The sequence below is a fragment of the Trachypithecus francoisi genome, unplaced genomic scaffold (assembly GCF_009764315.1).
Source record: "Trachypithecus francoisi isolate TF-2019V2 unplaced genomic scaffold, Tfra_2.0 Lachesis_group13, whole genome shotgun sequence".
Classification (NCBI taxonomy): Eukaryota; Metazoa; Chordata; class Mammalia; order Primates; family Cercopithecidae; genus Trachypithecus; species Trachypithecus francoisi.
In genome coordinates, this window is record NW_022681458.1 from 109,514,289 (window position 1) to 109,535,247 (window position 20,959).

At 38.7% G+C, this 20,959-nt stretch overlaps 1 protein-coding gene across 8 annotated transcripts in view; it reads right to left on the bottom strand.

Annotated features, from left to right (window-relative positions):
• Nucleotides 1–20,959, bottom strand: part of MGAT5 (alpha-1,6-mannosylglycoprotein 6-beta-N-acetylglucosaminyltransferase) — a 334,005-nt gene that overhangs the window by 97,103 nt on the left and 215,943 nt on the right. For all 8 annotated transcript variants that reach the window (XM_033231703.1, XM_033231695.1, XM_033231697.1 and 5 more), the window contains 3 exons: nucleotides 19,160–19,329; nucleotides 15,510–15,644; nucleotides 9,704–9,837 (listed from right to left, as the gene is read on the bottom strand). In XM_033231703.1, the coding sequence (XP_033087594.1) occupies nucleotides 9,704–9,837; nucleotides 15,510–15,644; nucleotides 19,160–19,329 (439 nt within the window). The remainder of the gene's footprint in view (nucleotides 1–9,703; nucleotides 9,838–15,509; nucleotides 15,645–19,159; nucleotides 19,330–20,959) is intronic.

The following is a 20,959-nucleotide window of genomic DNA, read 5'->3' on the forward strand; positions in this document are numbered from 1 at the left end:
TCAGCTCACTGCAAGCTCCGCCTCCCGGGTTTATGCCACTCTCCTGCCTCAGCCTCCAGCTGGGACTACAGGCGCCAGCCACCTGCCGGGCTAGTTTTTTGTATTTTTAGTAGAGACGGGGTTTCACCGTGTTAGCCAGGATGGTCTCGATCTCCTGACCTCGTGATCCGCCCGTCTCGGCCTCCCAAAGTGCTGGGATTACAGGCTTGAGCCATCGCACCCGGCCAACAAATGTGATTTTTAAAAAAGATGACTGATATTTTGAGTTCTGACTACATGCCAAATTCTGTGCTAAGTGCATTATAGTTACTCTTCCATTTTAACCTCATAACCGTGTAACATGTTTGTACAGATGAGAAAACAGAGAGATTTGGTTTAACTACCCAAGTCTACATGCTTGGAAACGGCAACACTGGGATTCAGAGTCAGACTGGCTGCTTTCAGGGCATCAACTCCTTAAGTCACTCTAATATACAGCCTCATAGTCCAAATAATTTTCTGGACCCTGTGAACAGCAGTGGTAAACCATGCTTCAGAGGAAAATAATGTTCTAAGGTAGAGCAAAATACACAAGAGGGATCCAGAATACATATGCAGTATCACCTCAGTTTCTTGAGTATCTTGTGCCATATATGTATGTGGGACCACACAGATTTTTTTTTTTATATGCTATAAAACTACAGGAGATTTGCCAGACATTAGCAATGATTTTAAGATAATTTAGAACAAAACATCTCTTATTAAGAGAAACACTATTTTAAGCATGTTGGAAGCACCTATTTACAAATGATTACAAATCAGCTTGATGTGTTCCCTGAGCAGAGTATGATGATAACTACTTCTAAGAAATACTATTAGCTTAGCTTGAATAATTCATTCAATGACAAACGTTTTGAAGCATTTCTACAAACTAGGTTATATGATAAGTATTGACAAATTACAATATAAAGATGAGTTTCTGCCCTCAAGGAGCTTACCAACTACTTCAAGGTCAACTTGAAAAGTCAAGTTGAGCTTTCTTTCAATTGCATAAATTTTTGAGGTCTGTTTTTTCTATCAGTAAGTCCCAAACATCTTTAAGAATGTTATATATCTTCATGTCCCCTGGTCACCAGGAGAAGAAACCCCAGTGCCAGCCTGGGCCCATTCTTTAGCCCTCACAGTCAGCAGTCCCAGGGATATTAGTTTCTCAAAAATCCATCAACTCATCCTTTCCTTTTCATATTTGTTAGTCCAGACCTTCTCACTTTTTGCTAAGACTTCTTTTTTGCTAAGACTTTCTTTTTCCTAAATACAAATGGATTTATTGGTTTTCCTGATTATAACAGAAATATATCCTCAGATTAAAACTTTTTTCAGATAATAACGATATGAGAAAAAATAAGTTACATATCTTTTGTCACCTAGAAATAACCCACTATTACTGGTCTTTTTTTCTAAGTTTGTGGATCATTTTTCCCCTCAAAATATTGAATTCCAGTTAATGATGTCAAGCTGAGGCATCAGAGGGTTCTTTTATGCATCCCCCCCCTCCAAAAAAAAAACAGCAAAAAAGGTGGATTGATGGATAGAGAGAGGATTGGCATATGGATTGATACAGTATATATACTGCTTGTCATCATATTCATGACATTTTTGCTGATTCTGATGAAACCGACAATAGAAACAAATGCATTGAAAAACAGTTATGTCACACAAGAATTCTGGATTATAAAACTATACATTACTACATTATGTGACAAATTTTACAAAAACTGATTTTTTTTTTCCCCCAAATGGTGGTGATACTAGTTTCTTCAAGAAAGAAGGCTGGGATGCAGGCTAGGGAAACTAATATACAGTTGAGCTGAGAAGATGAGCGCCTAAACTGTTGACAAAAGGCACTTCAGGGTAAAATTTTCAAGTGTCAAAAAGCAATTTAGGAGGGAATGGACTCCTTGGAAGAATAACACTGCTGAAAGCTGAGACTCAGACTGAAGGAACCACGAGGCTGATCCTACTCCTCACTGGTCTGCACAGAGCTTAAAGGCAAGAGCCCTCCTGATTCAAGTTAAAGGCCAAAATGGCAGTTTCAATCACAAATAGCTCCTTTGGTTGTCATGCCCTAAAAATAAAATTGTACGTGGAAGTTAACTGATCCTTAGCTACAGCCAACAGGCTTATTATTTGCACGAATGGGAACTGACTTGGTTCTAAAATTTCTTTTTTGCCAGGCAAAATTTTTTATCCACAAGCCATCATTCAATTTGATCATGCAAATAAAAATGGCTGTGAGCTCCAGATCCTGGGAGAAATTCAGGGTTGGAATGTCAATGATAATGACAATCATTATGTTCCGAAAGCCCAACAATGTAAGTAAGTTCCCTGGGAAGACACAAGAAAGTAAGATGAGGCCACTGGCCTAAAGAAGTTTCTGCAATCTTAAATTTGTACAACAGTCTCCTTCCCTACATTGTTGCATGGACTAAAAACAGAATAGGCAATATTGTTCATTCTAGTTTAATTCCATCAATAAAAGACTTTCTGAATGCCTACTATGTGCCAGCCACTCTTCAGGATGTTAGAGTTCCAGCAATAAACAAAGCAGCTAAAATTCCTGCCATTATATATCTCAGATTCCAGGGGAGGAAAAAGAGAGTAAAAGTAAGTGAAACATAAATACTGGATAGCAATAAAGTTATGGAGGAAAATAAACCAGGGAAGGGGAGTAGAAAGTTGGGGAAGGAAGGAGTTGCATTTTAAAAGAGGAGGTCACAGTCAGTCTCACTGAGATGACATTTGAGTTAAAAATCTGAAGGAGGAGATGGGAAAGTCTAAAAGAAGAATGTTCCAAGAGATGGGACAACCAATGCAAAGGTCCTGAGGGGGAGTGTGCCTATTCTACTCAAGAAACAGCAAGGAAGTAGAGAGAAATGAGCAAAAAGCAGTGTAGTAAGCGACAGGGTCTTGAGGACCCTGGGAAAACTTGCCTCTAGTTGCCACAACTAGGATATTTCTCGCCTCTGCATTCAAATTTTCCCTGCTCCATTCACCTGGGTCTGTAATTTCTAAAGTGGAAGTACGAGAAAGTCTTATTTTTGCATACTTCCTGACTCCACTGAAAGTAAGCTTCTGGAGAACAGAGACTTAGACATCCCACAGATGGTCAGGGGACACACACTGAACAAAAGGATAAAATCGACAACCAAATGAAGATTCCAATCTAACTCCTAAACTGATGCTCATAAGGAACAAGAAAATACTTAGGCTTAGTCACCTCTGTAGCCTTTACTAAGGAGCACCTCACAAGGATTTGGGAAAGAGGAGAAGGGGGTTAAAAAAAAAAAAATCAAAGAGGTGGAAAGTGAATTGGGAAAGTTCTAAACACCTCCAGAATCCCTAATCTGCTCTTCTCTCAACTTCGTTATAGCTCCCTGTCTTTTCTGCTCCAAATTTCCACAAGTACCAAGAAACGCTAAATATTCTCCAGCCTTGACTATACAGAATGTGAGCACCCAGAAGGCAAATTCTTCTGTGTCTTAGCATTGTGAATGACAGCCAAAATGTTGTAGGTACTTAACACATACACACATAATAAATAAAACTATACGAACACAGTTTGCTCAGGCAATGTAGTAAATGTTCTGTGGTAATGATATGAAAAGTGAGGCTGTTAAGTAGAACTGATTTCAAAGGTTATTGAATTTTTTGTAGGATATAAAAATAAGGTCTGAGATCTGAAACCAGGGATGGGGTATCTTGTAATGCCTGCTACTGTTACTTTCAGCCATCAGCTCTAGGGAAAGAGAGGAAAAAACTCAATTAGATAAAGATGATTTACCACTGCCAATGTTTTTACACAAGCCAGATGAAGTTGTAAATGAGGGTGTGGTGCAGATAATTAGAGCTATCCAAATACTGGAAAATTTACAGTGCAAGTCATCCATTTTAGAGCTTTCTCTTCTAAATGGTAAAGGCAAATGCCTTCATTCTTATTTTTCTGTGCAGGCAGATTTCTTGCATTTATTTACTGAGATATAATGCACCTTGTTTGAGACTGTGAAAAATAAAAGATGGCCTTTAGGAGTTTAAAACAAGCCATATGCATAGACTACAGGCAGAGACTGAAATAATACCTAAATATATGCCAAGCCAGGTACCTGGCAACCATAAAAAAAGCATCAGTTAAATCTCAAGAAATAACAAAAGCATCCCCAAATAACTATGACTTAGGAACTAGCCACTTGACTGTAGAACAGTCTTGGAAACAATGGTTTTCAAATCTGAGTAGAGTCTTGAAGAAAAAAAAGATGATGTATTAAGTGGAAAAAAAGGAGACACAAAATTTTGGTAAGTATGTGACAAGTATGTAAAAACATACTTGTGAAAAAGATAAAAGTTACACCAGGGTTAGGGGAGCCTTTTTCAGTAGGAGGAAGTCTTTCCCTGTTTTTGTAATTGGGTTACATTTCTTTATAAATTTGATTGGAAAATTGGAGGAAGTCACTTAAGTAGAGTTTTAAAGAAAACATTACATTTTGCTTCTCAGAGACCAGCAGGCTGTTGGGTGAGGCTGGGGCCAGACCTGGGGAGGAATATGGTTGGGGGTTGAGGCCAGAGAGCCTAAGGTCTTGAATACTTTGCTGTGGAGTTTGAAAATCATCCCATGGACAAAAGGAAGGCACTGCAGTCTCTGAGGAGAAATCGCCTAATCCAAGCTGAGCTTTCAAGAGCTGGTTTTTGTGGCTGGAAACACTTAGTACCTAGTTCAGAGGTCATGTTAACACGTGGACAGGAGGAGCGAGCAGGAATGGGGGCCTAGAAGGAGGAACAACCAGACTTACCAGATTCCTGGGGAAAAACCATCACTTAGTAGATCTAATCAAATGGCCTTAGTATCGTCTGGCCACCAGTCCCTCCAGAAGCTGCTTATTAGGAAGGTGTCAGGAATAGTCTATGTGGACACTACCTAATATGCCTAACTGCAAAGAGAACACATGACGACAACGGCACCAGTGAACTTCTGAGACTGGGGGCAAAATAATACAGAAATGCAAGGTTTTTCACCTTGTAGAAAACCCACCAACTTAGGAAATGAGTTAGAGGAGAAACAGAAGGAGTCTTAAAGTGAGATGTGTACCATGAATATTTAAGAACGCAAACACATTCTGGTCCAGCGTATTTCGTTTCACTGCTCCTCAAGATGCATCCCAGTGGTGTATTTTTCTCTATCTTCTCACTGGGTTCTTTTGGACTGGCCTTCCCCACGCTCTCTGTCTGCACATAAACCACAACACTGCTACGTCTTATGATAAGGCAGCTAGTCCTGAAGACTTGATTCCTCAAGTATAGCACTCTATTTCCACCGTCTCGGAACTTTTCATTGAGCATTCCATCAGTAGAACACAATCTAAGCACATAGGATTCTGAGTACATCCTCAGTATATGTGCATATTTATACAGAAATTAGATAATGATTACTCTCCAGCTCATCTATTAAGCACTAGTCAATTTGTTTCACTTTTGAAAAATTAACAATAAATAAATATAACTTTTGATATTCAAAGGAATGCTATTTTTCTTCAGACCACTGCGGTAGCCACATTGACCCAAAAGGTAAAGGAATGGAGGGCTCTATGGGAAGGACCTAGCAGACTGGACCCCAGGCCTTTGTCACGTGGGAAGAAAGGGACCCTCTTCCAAGCAGGCATCCAAGTTCACTGTGGGCAGGCGCTGGAAAACAGAGTGCAGGAGCTTTCTGTTGCTGCAAATTTTCCAGCTCAGACACATCTCAATAGGATAAAGGTCTCAAACTGCTTTATTTCTCTATTCATTTCCATATTTCCTCCATTCAAGTCAGCCTCATCCATGAGAAAGTTTTCCATCAACCTGTTACTTGATGGATTTAGCGACCACTGATGATGACTGTTTTGCTCTACTGTCTCATCAGGACTTTTATAATGCTCATTTTCTAATTCATTCCTTTTGCATTTATTAGTTGTGATTTCTCCAAGATTAATGACTTTCTCTCATCAACTGTTTGATTATTTTCAAATACAATTTGTGCTAGAAAGGCATGATCAAAGCTGAAATCTTTCACTTTATTTTTTACAGTAATGAGGTAGTAACCTAGCAATCTGCAAAGGTGACCCACTACACTTTGTGGAGTTTTCTGGGTTGGTGTATCATTCCGGAATCTAGAATCTTTAGGTACTCCCCACTTTTTGTATACTAAAGATCTTGGTTCTTACAACATACCTATAACAGTTCCAAGTAACAATATAAATATTTCCCACTACAACTGTATAGTCAAAAGATGGTCTTTTAAAGCCACTTAAGTAATAATCTTCTCTATATGAGAGGTTAACATCAACCTCATGCGTATAGCTAGGTTTGTCTCTGTTTTCAATTCTTAGTGAATGCTTTTCTTTTTTACTTGAATTTTTATTGTGGTAAAAAACAAGTAACACTAAATTTACCATCTTAACCGTTTTTAAGTGTTCAGTAGTGTTAAGTATATTCACACTGGTATGCAAGAGATCTTCAGAACTTTTTCATCTTGTAATACTGAAACCCCATAGCCATTAAACACTAATTCCTCCTCCCAACTTGGTAACCACCTTCCCATTTTCTGTTTCTATGATTTTGACTACCTTAGATACTTTATGAGTGGAATCATATGGTATTCACCCTTTTGTGACTAGCTTATTTCCCTTAGCATAATATCCTTGATGTTCATCCATGTTGTAGCATATGAAGGATTTCTTTCCTTTTTAAGGCTAAATAATATTCCATATATATGTATACCACGTTTTTCTTTATCCACTTGTGTGGATGAACATTTGGGTTGCTTCTACCTCATGGCTATTAGGAATACTACTGCAGTGAACATGAATGTGCAAATACTTCTTCGAGATCCTACTTTGAATTCTTTGGAATATTTCTCTTTTTAAATTAGGTAAAACATTCACATGGTCCTAAAGTCAAAATAAGGAATATTAAGAGACATTACCCTTCTAGCCCCATCCCTGGATACCTTTTTATCCAGTGAGAATCACTTTATCCAATGGTAATCACTTTTATTAGTTTATTTATCCTTTCATTGTTTCTTTTGGAAATATAAGTTCATTCATATATACTAACACGACCACACACACTCTTCCTCTATCTCTGACATATATAAAAGGGAGTAACTCTACATTGTCCTGCACGTTGATTCTTATCACTTAAAACATCCTAGACATGCCCCTCCTGGAATGAAAGCCTTCCTCATTTCTTTTTATAGCTACGTAGTACTTCACTCTATTAATGGATCCTATTATTCACTCAGTCCCCTATGATGATTACTTGGGTTGTTTCTTGTTGCTTCCTATCACAAACAGTGCTGCACTAAATGCCCTTGAGCACATGCCACATCTTGATCTTGCTCATTACCTTTGGAATAGATTCCTATATATGAGGTGCTTAGTTGAAGAAAGAAAATGCAGAGGCGGTTTTACTAGATCCTGACAAACACATCCCCATTGGGGTAGTACCATGCTGCATTCTAACCACTAGGGTTGAAGAAGGCTGGTTTTGCTCACCGCGTCATCAGAATAGCTATGCTGTTCAACTTTTGCATTTCTGCCAGTCTGTACATGGGACATGGTATCTTGGTGCAGTTTAAAAATGCATTTCTCTTACTGTGAGTGAAGTTAACATCTTTCCACATGTTCAGAGCAGTAAATTTCTCTTTCCTCTAAACTTAATAGCCTTTTCCCATTTTTCTGTTGGAACATGGAACTTTTTCTTAATTTATATATATATATATATATGTATGTGTACATATAAGGGTCTATATTAGTAATTTAGCCCTCTGTGATATCATTTGCTTACGACGTTATTGGTTGTTGTTTTGCCATACAGGTTCCTCTTTTTTTAAAAAATATAGTCAAGCATATCAATTTTCCCTCACTTCTGCTGAATTCTGAGTCATGGTTAGGGAACTTATTCCCTTCCCAGGTTAACAGAAATTAATCCATGTTTTTATCTTCAATTACATTTTAAGCAGTGAATTTCCTTCAATTTAATCAACCAATACCGCTGAAATTCTCCATCCATGGAGAACAAAATAGTTTTGCAGGACTGTAAATTCCAGCATTCTAAAATAGAACTTTGTTTTCTAGGAAAAAAAAAAAAAACCTCTCTTCTCTACTCCCTGGAAACTCCATCTCTTGTACGGCACACATCTGCCATATCACCCAGCGGTTTTAGTCACTTTGAACACAGTTAATGTTTTATTTCACTTGATTTAACACACAGGTCACTTCTTAGGCTATTCTGTGCCACCTTATCCCATCCCTCAAAGTTACACAGCAAAGTCAAATCACAGGCAAACTGAGCATCCTCACCACATTAGGTAAAGCCATCTGTTACCTAATGTGCCAAAAATCAATTTGCCCCATGAACTGTGCCCCAGGGACGGTATGTAATAGCAGGATGATACAGCTCCATGAACAATAATGTTTATGAAGCATACAACACACTCTCACAAATCTGAGCTTAATAGAACACTTAAGGATGAGTTGATTTTTAAAATTACTCTCCATTCTTAATTCTCCCTTCTCATGCCTAACACCCAAAGATTAGTCCAATGCATGTGCTGTTACATTTAGTGAGTGTGAGACAGGGGTTACCTTCAGGTAGCTGCATACAATAGGAAGGGACAACCACATGGGAAGAAGATTAGGAAGGGGTCTTTTGGGTCTTGGTTCTGCAAAGCAAACAGATTCATCTCAGAAGTTACAAAGTGGAAACCTCTGGATCAAGCTTACCCTGATAATTTTAGGAAACAGGTATTCTCTCATCATCCAAATTATCTCATGTGGCCTTTCACTTCTGGAATAGGGCTTCATCTCATTACTCAAGACTACTGACTTACAAAATAAATTCACTGTTGGCATAACACTATCAAATGTGGTTTTTGAGTTCACAGTCCTCAGTTAATTAGAAATGAGGCTAGTGCCAGGTAAACAGAAAGCAGCAGGAAGAAATGGTAAAAGTGGGAAAATAACCCTATAGAAACAGAAAATGTCTAAGAGCCTAGCATCTGTGGCCAGTTAATTCATCATCATTTGGTGTGCTGTTCTTACTATATTGGCTCATGAAATAAGCACTGCTGCTGAAAACAATGACACCAAGTCAGCAAGAGAAGGTAAAATTTCATTCTGGGCCTAGGATTGAAGAAGTCAGTAAAATACAAAACGGAGTTTAAAACAGTGCCATTTTTTAAAAGCTATTTTTTTCTTTAAAAAGTTTGATGCTTAAATAATTAAGGTTTAATTATGTGGAAAATAGATCTGCATGAAAGACTTCACCCCTCATTAATGACAAAGTGTACCCTAAGTAGCATCTATGTGGCATAAAATGTGTTTAGGGCCTGCCAATCTAAAGTCACTGCAAAGTCCTTTCCTAAGTAGTTTCTAATGATACTTTGTACTGAACATTTTTTCTCCAGAATATTTCCAAGGCTTTTCAAAAAATGTTAATGTGGCCTTTTGATTTCAACTAAAAAACAAAACAAAACAAAACAAAAAAATTCAGTAATTCCCAAGGAAAAGGTTCAATAGCACAGACTTCTACAGCTAATGGTCCTGAGAATCATAACCCAAAATATATGGTGGCTAATTTTCTCATCTATCCTTGGTGGCATTCTGGAAAGCATACATGAAACAGGAATACTCACGGAACATGGTATAAAACTGCTGAGGGTTCAGATTCCATTTTCCCCAGGGGGTCTTGTGGCCTTTCGATTGGGCATAATTTGCATGATTAAATTCGGGTTCAGTACCAAATGAATCGAGGACTCGGAGCATGCACCTGAAAGAAAACAGCAATGTGTTTAACACTACATACTTGCCTCCAAAGTTGAAAAGGTAAAAGCTCTAACCCTTCCTTCAGGACTACTAAAAATAGGTAAATCCTTTTAGACAGACGCAGGACCAGACAAAAACTGAGATGTTTTAGAATAGCTTGTGTACCAAACATCTACTTGTGTCAGTTTAGTGTCTGAGACATCACATAGCAGACACGATTTGCTTCAGATCGGGTAACTAATTACAGAGCATCAATCAACTACCAGCAAAATAAAAAGTTCTACGAAAGCTTGCACTGGGGACTGCCATGTTCAATGCTGTACCCCCAGCACCTAGCCAGAGCTGAGCACACAGTAGGTGTCTAATCAACCGATGCCAAAGAAACAGAGCTACCATCTACAGAGGTCTTATTCTGCTTAAATCATATGACATGTGTTATCTCTAGGAGAAATCACTCAACGTTTTCATCAGTTGGAGTATTTGACTTTATATTAAGCTTAGAATCTTTCAGTAGGCAATGGTATTTTTTATGTATCTGATAGCAATAGAACTTTATTTGCTTTCTCCTAGAACTTGAAGAAATGTAAGTGAAGACGTTTTGTTTACTATTCCACCAAAGCCATAAAACAGGGCCAAATCTGGTCTACCGTCTATCTTTGTACCGTCTGTGAGCTTAGAATAATCTTTACGTTCTTAAATGGTTTTTTAAAAATATTTTGTGACATGTACAAATTATATAAAATTCCAATTTCCATGTTCAAAAATAAAAATTGCATTTGAATGTGGCCACACCCTGTTGTTGACCTATTGTCTATGGCTGCTTTCATCCTGTAACAGCACAGCTGAATAGCTGCAGTGATGCATATATGGCCCAAAAAGCTCACAATGTTTACTAGCTGGCTCTTTTCAGAAAGTTTCCTGACCACTGCTCGAGAGTGCACGAAGAACAACCAATTGGAAGAAAGGAATCGATCCCCAAACAAAATTTATTGATTTTGGTAACATTTCATCACTGACTTTCAAAGTATTTGATGTAAATGAAACTTGAGGATGGCCAATAAAAGCAGTTCTATTTTCTAGTATGTATCAATAATACTTCTGAATAACTTTTAGAAGACTAAGAAGCATAAAAGTAAAGATTGAAACCCATATTTTAGAATCAGATGATGGTAACGACTTTTAAAAATCTGGCTCAGTTTTTAAAATCCAAACATGAGATTGGACTTTCTAGGAAATGTACTCATAAATTTTCTTTTCTGTGTGCTAGTTTTCTCGTTAGAGATCACTACAATTTGTTAAGGCCAGGAAGTGAAGAAAAGAAAGGCAGGAAGGCCACAACCACACGTCAAATACAAGCTGACCACAGGAGGAATTTCCCTGTCTGAGATTCTTGTGTGGCTCTCACGGAATATGCTCTCATCATAGCGACAGTTTTCACAGTATCATCAAAGATATGTCATTGGCCTGGTGGCCAATAGGTGGGCAGAAATAAAGCCCACAGTCCTGAAAAAAGAAAGCTAGGGACCCAAGGAACAGATCAGTGTTTGTTTTCTTTGCTCTTTGAATAGCTCAGAGCATCCCTTTCCACTTAATAAAACATATGCATTTCTTATATTTTTCCATTAAAAAAAAGATATACAAGGAACTGGTTTGAGCCAGTATATATTCTTCTGCAAAAGCTGGCAGTGTTAATGGTGGCAGCTCTGCAGGTCACTGCAAAAAGCGGGAGGAGAGGACAGGACCCATGCTGATTTGTGGGGCTGGGGAATGCTCCTGCCTCAGCCTCCCACCTCTCCTACCAGGGAACCAGACCCGGGATTCGCCAGCACTACTTTGTGAGTCAAAGATTACAGCACTCTGTGCAGGCACAGCAGGGAGAAACGGGTCACTCTTGTCATAAGGAGCCTTGGCTTGAAGGCTCAGCTTCTTCCACTTATTGGCAATTGACTCCAACAGTCTACAGCCGTCCTTGGTATCTGGTGGATTGGTTCCAGGACCCCTGTGGATACCAAACTCCAAGGATACTCAAGTCCCTTACATAAACTGGTATAGTACTTTCATATAACCTATGCACATCCTCTCATATTTAAATCTCTAGATTACTTATAATGCCTAGTATCATATTTGTATTTTTATTATTGTATTATTATCTTTTTCCTTCAGATATTTTTGGTCTGTGGTTGAATCTGTGGATGTGGAACTCATGGCTATAAAACGCTAACGATATACTCTTCTCTAGCTTTGGCTGGTGACCATATTTTTAACTCGAAGTTTTACTATTGTTATTTTTGATTTGGGCAACTGAAACAAATCCTGATGAGTAAAGCTGTCTGTAAGGGCCTAACGCCTGAAAGCCCGGACTTTGCACAGTGCCTAGATGTAAGCTATGTGGCACTGGGCTCTTCCTGAAATAGGAATGGAATGATCAGATGTCTCTCAGAAATTTATAATTTGACATCCTTTTACTTGAGACTTTTGCTTGGGAATTGCTTTTCTAGCTTATCTAGGTTTAATTTATAAAGCACAGACAGGACACTGGACTTGGTCTATGACATGGAAGGTTTGACATTACAGTTTTCCTTCTTCTATCACATCCTGCATCTGTGTGTTTTGCAACTATTTTTATAATGCGTTGCTAATATTTAGGCCTTTCCTCTAATGTCTCTGTGTCTGGAACATCATAAGCAGACCAATGACTTAAAAAGATATTTGTTTTGATGCCCAAGGCAGCTCGCCTTCTTTTAACAGGGATCACAGCAGTCATGCCAAGTAACTCCTGGAACCTTCTCTTTGCTGTCAGCCACACTACTACGAAATGGATGTTCAGGAGCTCCTTGCCATGCCCTAATTTCTTTTTTCTTTTTTTTTTTTTTTTGAGACAGAGTCTCGCTCTGTCGCCCAGGCTGGAGTGCAGTGGCTGGATCTCAGCTCACTGCAAGCTCCGCCTCCTGGGTTCACGCCATTCTCCTGCCTCAGCCTCCCACGTAGCTGGGACTACAGGTGCCTGCCACATCGCCCGGCTAGTTTTTTGTATTTTTTAGTAGAGACGGGGTTTCACCATGTTAGCCAGGATGGACTCGATCTCCTGACCTCGTGATCCGCCCGTCTCGGCCTCCCAAAGTGCTGGGATTACAGGCTTGAGCCACCGCGCCCGGCCGCCATGCCCTAATTTCTAATCTGGTGTTTGACATAAAACATGGCATATCTTGGACTACTTGCAGTTTACTTTCTTGTATGTCCTTCGACAAAGGCCTTGTAGGAAGTAAAATGGGTATGAGTTTTGCAGTACCTAGCAGAATACTAGTTGCGTGTAGGCACGTAACATATGTTTAACTGAATTTCCTAGGTCCCTACGTAAATTGGACAAAATTTACAATTAATTTTCCAAGGGTTTGCTCCTAATTGAAAGATCAGATAACAATACATTTAATGGAACACATACCAACAACCAAGATGAATACTGACAATCCACCTTGGTTGTTGGTATGTATTCCATTAAATTTCTGATTTTTAAAAGGGAAAATTTTAAATCTTCCCTGACAATTTCTAATTTTTAAAAGGGAAAGAAATCGGCAGGAAACTACCAAGGGGACCTGAGTAGGCTTTTAATGGAATCTTCGCTTCATCACACCACAAAGACTGCAGACCTAAAGCACTAACAGACCTCCTGCCAGGTAATATCACTAACATAGCTGATTTATCAAAGAAAGGCAGATAAACATTACATTCATCCATAAAACCCCTTCTGAGATGGTGCCTTTTCATCCAACAAGAATGAAATGCCAATCAATGGTGACCATTTTAATAATAAAATTGTCCTTTTTTAATTCACCTAAACACTACCACTGAGAATATTTTTCCATCCAAAGAACTCTTCTTAATAGCGAGGATATGTGAGTCAAGGGAAGCTTGTACTGCATAGATTCCTTTGCACATTTATCAGATGTCTGCCATTTACAAAACGGTAGAAAACAACAACTCTACTTTCATCAAGATTTCAAGAAACAAGCCAAAAACTAGGAAAAAACCTAACGCAAAAGGTAGAGCACTATCTTGGCCTGCAGCAAGTTTTTAGTTTTGCTTTTTTTATTTTTATGTGCCATTTACATTGTTAAATATATTTAAGTTCATTCACCTTTTAAAATTTATTTTTTAAAGGAAACTTTTAAAGACCATAAATAAATCCCAGTATTATGCAGCCATAAAAAAGGATGAGTTCATGTCCTTTGTAGCGACATGGATTAAGCTAGAAACCATTATTCTGAGCAAACTGTCACAAGGACAGAAAACCAAACACCACATGTTCTCACTCATAGGTGGGAATTGAGCAATGAGAACACTTGGACACAGGGTGGGGAACATCACACACCGGGGCCTGTCGTGGGAGGGATAGCATTAGGAGATATACCTAACGTAAATGACGAGTTAACGGGTGCAGCACACCAACATGGCACATGTATACATATGTAACAAACCTGCATGTTGTACACATGTACCCTAGAACTTAAAGTATAATTTAAAAAAATTCATTCTAAAATTGGCAAAATAACTCAGTTTCTCTGTCCATAAAGTTATTAGCCTTGATGAAACTGACATGAGTAGTCAGTGTTATCTAGTACTGTTGTTTACTACTCTCTCATGACTAAAGACCTCCAAATCATTTGATACTCCTGGCAAGGACCAAATTTGGTGGTTTGGGGGACCTTTGTAATGAGAGGAATTTTTAAATGTGATAAAGGACAAAAGCAATAAAAGACAAAACAAAAAATAAAAATGAGAAATAAAAAAAAAACCCAAAAAATTAGAAAGAAAAAACCCAGTATTGACCACCATACATGCAAGATAACAACAACAAAAAAGCATATAACCTTTAGGAAGTATTTTACAATTCAGAATAGATACTTTTGCCTGCTGAATGCTGAGACTCACAGCTATTCTCACATTGTTAAGAATGCATGTGTTAAAAGTAGTGACAGAGATATAGTAGCATCAAACTACACCTTTCCTCAAAAAGACTGAAAGAAAACTGAAAAATTAATAAATTTCTTTATATAATTCATTGTGATTTAGGGCCATGTTTGTATACCACGTAAAAGTGTTTCAAATACTAAATCGTGGTCCCAAACCCACACTCAGGGGAACACTGAGCTACTCTACTAAATAATAAAGACTGCACAGAGTACACGTGCACCACAGTAATACTAATCATGGGCTTATCTTAAAAAGTGCAAGATCCCAGCATTCAGATAACGTATTCCCAGATTTCCCTTCCATGAATGAGAAGAATACTGATGAGGTAAAGGGTAAGAAAAGTCAATCATGATCTAAAACCCAAGGAACACAAGAAATGACACTGTATGTATCTTATCAAAATGGTTATTTGATTAAATAGACAACACTGGCATACGTATACTGAGAGGAAGGCTAAGTATTAATACTAGTCAAGGTAGAAAGGAGGTTAACACTTGTTTTCTATTTTTAAGAAACCAATGAAAATAATGAATAGCCAAAGAAAGTACAAAGTCACTGAGAATCTGAATTTCAATTATGAATGAGCAATACACTCCATACAGCTGAAAAGATACTATTTGATAAGCTTTTTCTACCCACAACCATGCAACCTTTGTTAAGGAGGGGGAAAAAACCCCTTAAGTCAGAAAACCATGCAGCACTTACTGGTAATGAACCCAGGATGGTCCAAGAGTTTTCTTGAATTGAGCAAGTCCTACAATATCAATATAAATGAGCTCAACAATCCTGTCTCCTACAGTTGGGCAGCCAGATCGGTTTCCTACAACCTTCTTCATGATTCTAGAGAAACGGCAAAAGACAGGGGAGAAAAAAGAGAAAAATCATTTACTTAAAAGGTAATAAACTTGGCAACTTTAATGGTCAAATGCCACCACAACAATCCTTATTAGAGATGACAGCATGGCCCTTTCAAATCTGCTACTTATATAAATTATTTCCATCCATTAAGGCCAACCCAGTACCCTGATTCTGACTCTTGCAAAATGGTGCAAATGGTGGCATATAAACACAGTCTTTGAAATCAAGGAAGACATGGGTCTGACTCCATCACCACTATGTAGCAGCCGTGAGACCTTAAACAAGTTACTTAACCTCTCTCAAACTCTTTGCTCATGTTCCAGAAAACAAGGACTGGATACAAAGAGCATTGGACACCAGTCTCTCAGAGGTTCTTCACAATGAGATATTGAAAAGAAAATGCCTAATGAATACCAGATACTCAACAACTTAGTTTTCTTCCCCAGAGCCTGTTCTTACTGCTCAGCACCCTTATTAACCTACCCCCCTCCCCTTTTTCTAAATGTCTTCAATTTCTAGCCTCTATAGTATTAACTTCTTTCTACCTGTCTCATACTATTCCTTAACTTTTTCTCCTATGTCAAATTTTTCCTCCTAGCTTGACCGTATTACAGAACTGGCACTATGGTTTATAGTTTTATTTTTTATCACCCTTTCCCCCACCCATGCATCCATCCACACAAAACCACACTTGTGCTCAGAGTGTGATGTACTTGATTGGTAGGCCAACTTCATGTGTAGGAACAAGTAACTGCTAACCCTACTGCCACCCACTTACTAATCAATCACCACTGTTGCTTATCCCAGCTCACACCCCACAATAATCCTTCACCAAATAATGAACATCCTGCTTCAAAGGACAAGAGTCACAAACAGGACTCTGCTCGACAGCTCCGTATTACCACCACATCAGCCACCCTCCTTCCTTCTCCCCTGTTTATGAAAGAACTAGGTTCTGCAGAACCAGTTTCTCACCAAGAGTCAGAAAACCCTTTCTGTTAAGGGCCAGACAGTGAATATCTTCATCTTTGCAGGCCATACATTCTCAGTCACAACTGGCCCATTCTCCCGTTGTGGAATGAAGACAGCTATATATGACATGTAAACAATAGGCATAGCTGTGTTCCCATGAAACTTTATTTATTATTTATTTTCAGATGGAGTTTTGCTCTTGTTGCCCAGGCTGGAGTGCAATGGCACGATCTTGGCTCACTGCAACCTCCACCTTCCGGGATCAAGCGATTCTCCTGCCTCCGCCTCCTGAGTAGCTGGGATTATAGGTGCCTGTCCCCATACCTGGCTAATTTTTATATTTTTACAAAAGAGAGACAGGGTTTCACCACGTTGGTCAGGCTGGTCTCGAACTCCTGACCTCAGGTGATCCACCCGTCTCGGCCTCCCAAAGTGCTGGGATTATAGGCGTGAGCCACCATGCCTGGCCCCATGGAACTTTATTTACAAAAAAAGACGGAGGGCTGATTTGGCCTGCTGAGCCATAGTTTGCTTATCTCTGGTCCACCCCATGCTCAGTGTTTCCCAAACTCCCCTGTATAATGAAATTCCTTGGAGGCATCACAAAATACTTGTGGCTCTGCCCTACCCCCAAGGGTTGGGGTTGTGATTTAATTAGCCTGTGGCATGGTCTGCGGGAGTTTTAAAAGATACCCCAAAGTTAAAAGATAAATACAAAGATCTCCAGGTGGTTCTAAAGTACAGATATATTTAAAGACCACTGCTCTATGTTGCTTCCACAATTATCTTCTTAAATAAAACACATCTGGCCCTGACCCCAGTGTGCATAAAGACTACTAGAGTTAAGTCCTCACTTAACATCATCAATAGGTTCCTGAAAACCGGGACTTTAAACAAAACAACAGATAGCAGGCCCACCAATAAAGTCATTTCCTTCAAATCCGTGGTTATAATGTTAATGAAAAAAATTGGCTTGATTTTACATAATTTCAGTTATAGTCCTAGTTTCCAAGAACCTATCAACAATGTTAAGTGACAACATACTGAACAAATTTTCCCTCGACCATCGAATTCAGTCTCTGACTGATAAATCCCTAACATGCTTTTCCTGACCTCCCCAGGCAGTACTTGTCCCTGGTACTACCACAGCACTCCATTTATTTACCTACCCACTCATTCATTCACCTATTTATTCCTTCACTCATTCACTCTGTAGTTATGTGAGTACTCATTACTTGCTAGGCACTATCTAGATGCTCACTACACAGTGACAAACAATACTAAGTTTTCTGCAATCCCAGTGCTTACATTCTAGCATCCACATACACCTCACTTAGCACCAATAGAACTGGAATTAGTGTAGTTATTATGTAATATATTAATTGTAATTATCAAATGATTGGCAGCTCCTTGACCATGCATTGGTCATCTCTGTATGTCCCACATCAAAACTAGCCTACAGAAGGCACCAGATGAGTGACTGCTAACTGTATAAATGCAGCCACTTTGTAGGTTGTGTATCCAATTTTTTTTTGTTTGCTTTTTTTTTTTTTTTTTTTTTTTTTGAGACAGAGTCTTGCTCTGTCACCCAGGCTGGAGTGCAGTGGCATGATCTCAGCTCACTGCAGCCTCTGCCTCTCGAGTAGATGGGACTACAGGCATGGGCCACTGCACCTGGTTAATTCTTGTATTTTTAGTAGAGACAGAGTTTCGCCATGTTGGCCAGGTTGGTCCTGAATTCCTGGTCTCAGGTGATCTACCTACTTTGGCCTCCCAAAGTGCTGGGAGCCACCATATATTGTTTTAACATGTCTCTCATCTCAATGAGCTCTAGAATGTTCATTCAAGGTATTTTTTCTGGAAATATATGACATATAGCAACATGGCAACTTGACTGTTGGGTGGGAAGTCTCCATGGGCAGTTATCCTAAGCAACTGCAGGGGATGGAAGCGTCCCTGCTCAGCCATCTATGCCAATATAGAAGGGATTACAGGAGGGCTGGAGCTAGAAGCAAATTTCAGTGAAATAAAACACCCAAGTAGAGTTAACAGACTCAGGTGAAAGTTGGCTAATTGAAAAAGGACTGGCTCAGGGCTTTCAGGAAATTTATTCTATCCAAATTAAATTACAAACAGGAACCTGCCCTGTTTTAAGACTTAGAAAGATTGATGTTGAGTAGGCAGTGGTATGAATTTCAGCAAGAGACAGAGAATTAGGAAAGTCAATAATGTTTTGTGCTACAGATGTTGGAAGCACCTGTAATAGCAAAGAATAAGCTCCTTAGTTTGAATTTTCTGGCATTCATTTATGAAGCCTCTGGAGCCTTCAGCTACAATGAAAACATATTATCCTTTTCACAGTGAATGTATTTAGCTCCTGAAAATAATCTTCTTATCTCCTGTTTAGCGAATTATCACTTTCATTTTCCTCGACAAAAAATTACACACTACTAGAGGTAACACTTTAAGAGTTTACAATTTCTTTTTTGTATTCTGATTTTAAAATTGAAAAGTAATCTCCTTACTCTTTGAGCTCAGCCAGTGAAGCTGAAATCCTAATGTCATGGCCCAGTAAGTACAGAGATGTAATTAAATCACTCCACTGAACTAATTCACCAAGAGGGCCACCACTGAAAGCTGTCTCTGCAATCTTAAATCCAGATTCCTTGGTCAGGAGTCCCAGGTGAACGAGGACCTGGAAAACAGAGAGGCATATACTGATTCACACTGAACCACATACAAAATGCACAGTATTGCGCCAAGAAGTGATCAACAAATCCCAAAGTCATGTTTACATCCTAACAAAATCTCAGTGTGGGGAATGCTGTTTTTCTAGAAGGTACAAAGGAAGGAAATCATTTTTCATTGTGGTTTTAGAGAAATAAAATCACTGCAGCCATTGGTATGGCTATGAGTACAAGGTTATGGACAGATAATCCCACCTTTTGAAAGCACAGTGTATTTGTAAAATCGGGATTAAAGGAAGGTAAGACAGGACAACATTTTCTAACACTCTTGGTCTTTTATCTACAGCTAAAATACTTCTAACCTCTTACCATGGAAAATTTCAAATACACAGAAAGGCAAACATGACAATGTAGTCAATACCAAAGTAATTACTGTGTAGCTTCAACAATTATTAATGCGTGACAAATCTTAATCTATACCCCCGTTTTCTCCCAACCCCTCTAGATTATCTCAAAGCAAATTCTAGACATATCCTTTCATCTGTAAATATTTTGGTATGTATCTCTGAAAGGAACAAACCTTCACTTGAAAAATATAACTTGAACATCACTACTATCCCTAAAAAACCTAGTAATTCCTTAACATCATCTGATATCCAGTTAATATTCATACTTCTTCAACTGCCCTTTATTTTTTCTAAGTGCACTTGTGCGATTCAAGAGTCACAGAACATACATAATAATTGCTCATATGTCTCTTAGCCTCATAGGAAACAATGTACAGGTGTGTCTGTCTTGGGATGTTAGCAGTCTTTGATGGTCACCAGCTAGATCCATTAATCCATTGGGGACTGCAAAATGATATTTTACCATTCTTTGTTTATTAGCTGGAATACCTCTCTATGAAGAGAAACTACCCCTCATCAACTATTTGGTCACCCTGAGGTTAACTCTAAGGTTATAGATAAATGCAGCCAAACTTGTATTTGGTATAGAAGGAGCCTGATAAATATTTGATTCTTTCTCTTTATTTGCCAGTTTTTCAGAACAATAAACTTGTTTTTTAGCCTACTCTAATGATGATCTACGAGGATTTTTAATTAAAAAAATCATTATAACATCAAAGCTATTTGATATGCTTCAAAATATTGTGGATATTCCTCTCACCAACTCTCCAATTGTCCCACCTGGGCCTGTGGGAGCCTATCCAAGCTGGCTCCTAAGTTCCTTTGACACGATCCTAATCTTCTTTGATAGCTTCTCCACACATGTGCCTGACAAGATTGTTCTAGGCTCAACAGGTACAATTTCTGCCTTGGATCTTAATAAGCCATTTTTCCAAGAACCTCTTATACCACTTAGTAGAAATAGCATTTAGAGACTAAAGTGTGGGGCTTAAGGGACTCAATTTTATTACTAGTTATAGGCCTCACTGTGGCCCTACTTAGGAAATTTGTTTTTCCTCAAAGATAAAGCAAATCATGAGTTCAGACTGGTGCTTCCAATTCAAACTCAGGGTTACAGTGTTTTTACATAACATCACCAATCCTACCATCCATTAATTCTTTTCTTCCACACTGCAAATCCCACTTCTCAAAGACACTAACATAATTACTCATCTGCTTTACTCCAATGTTC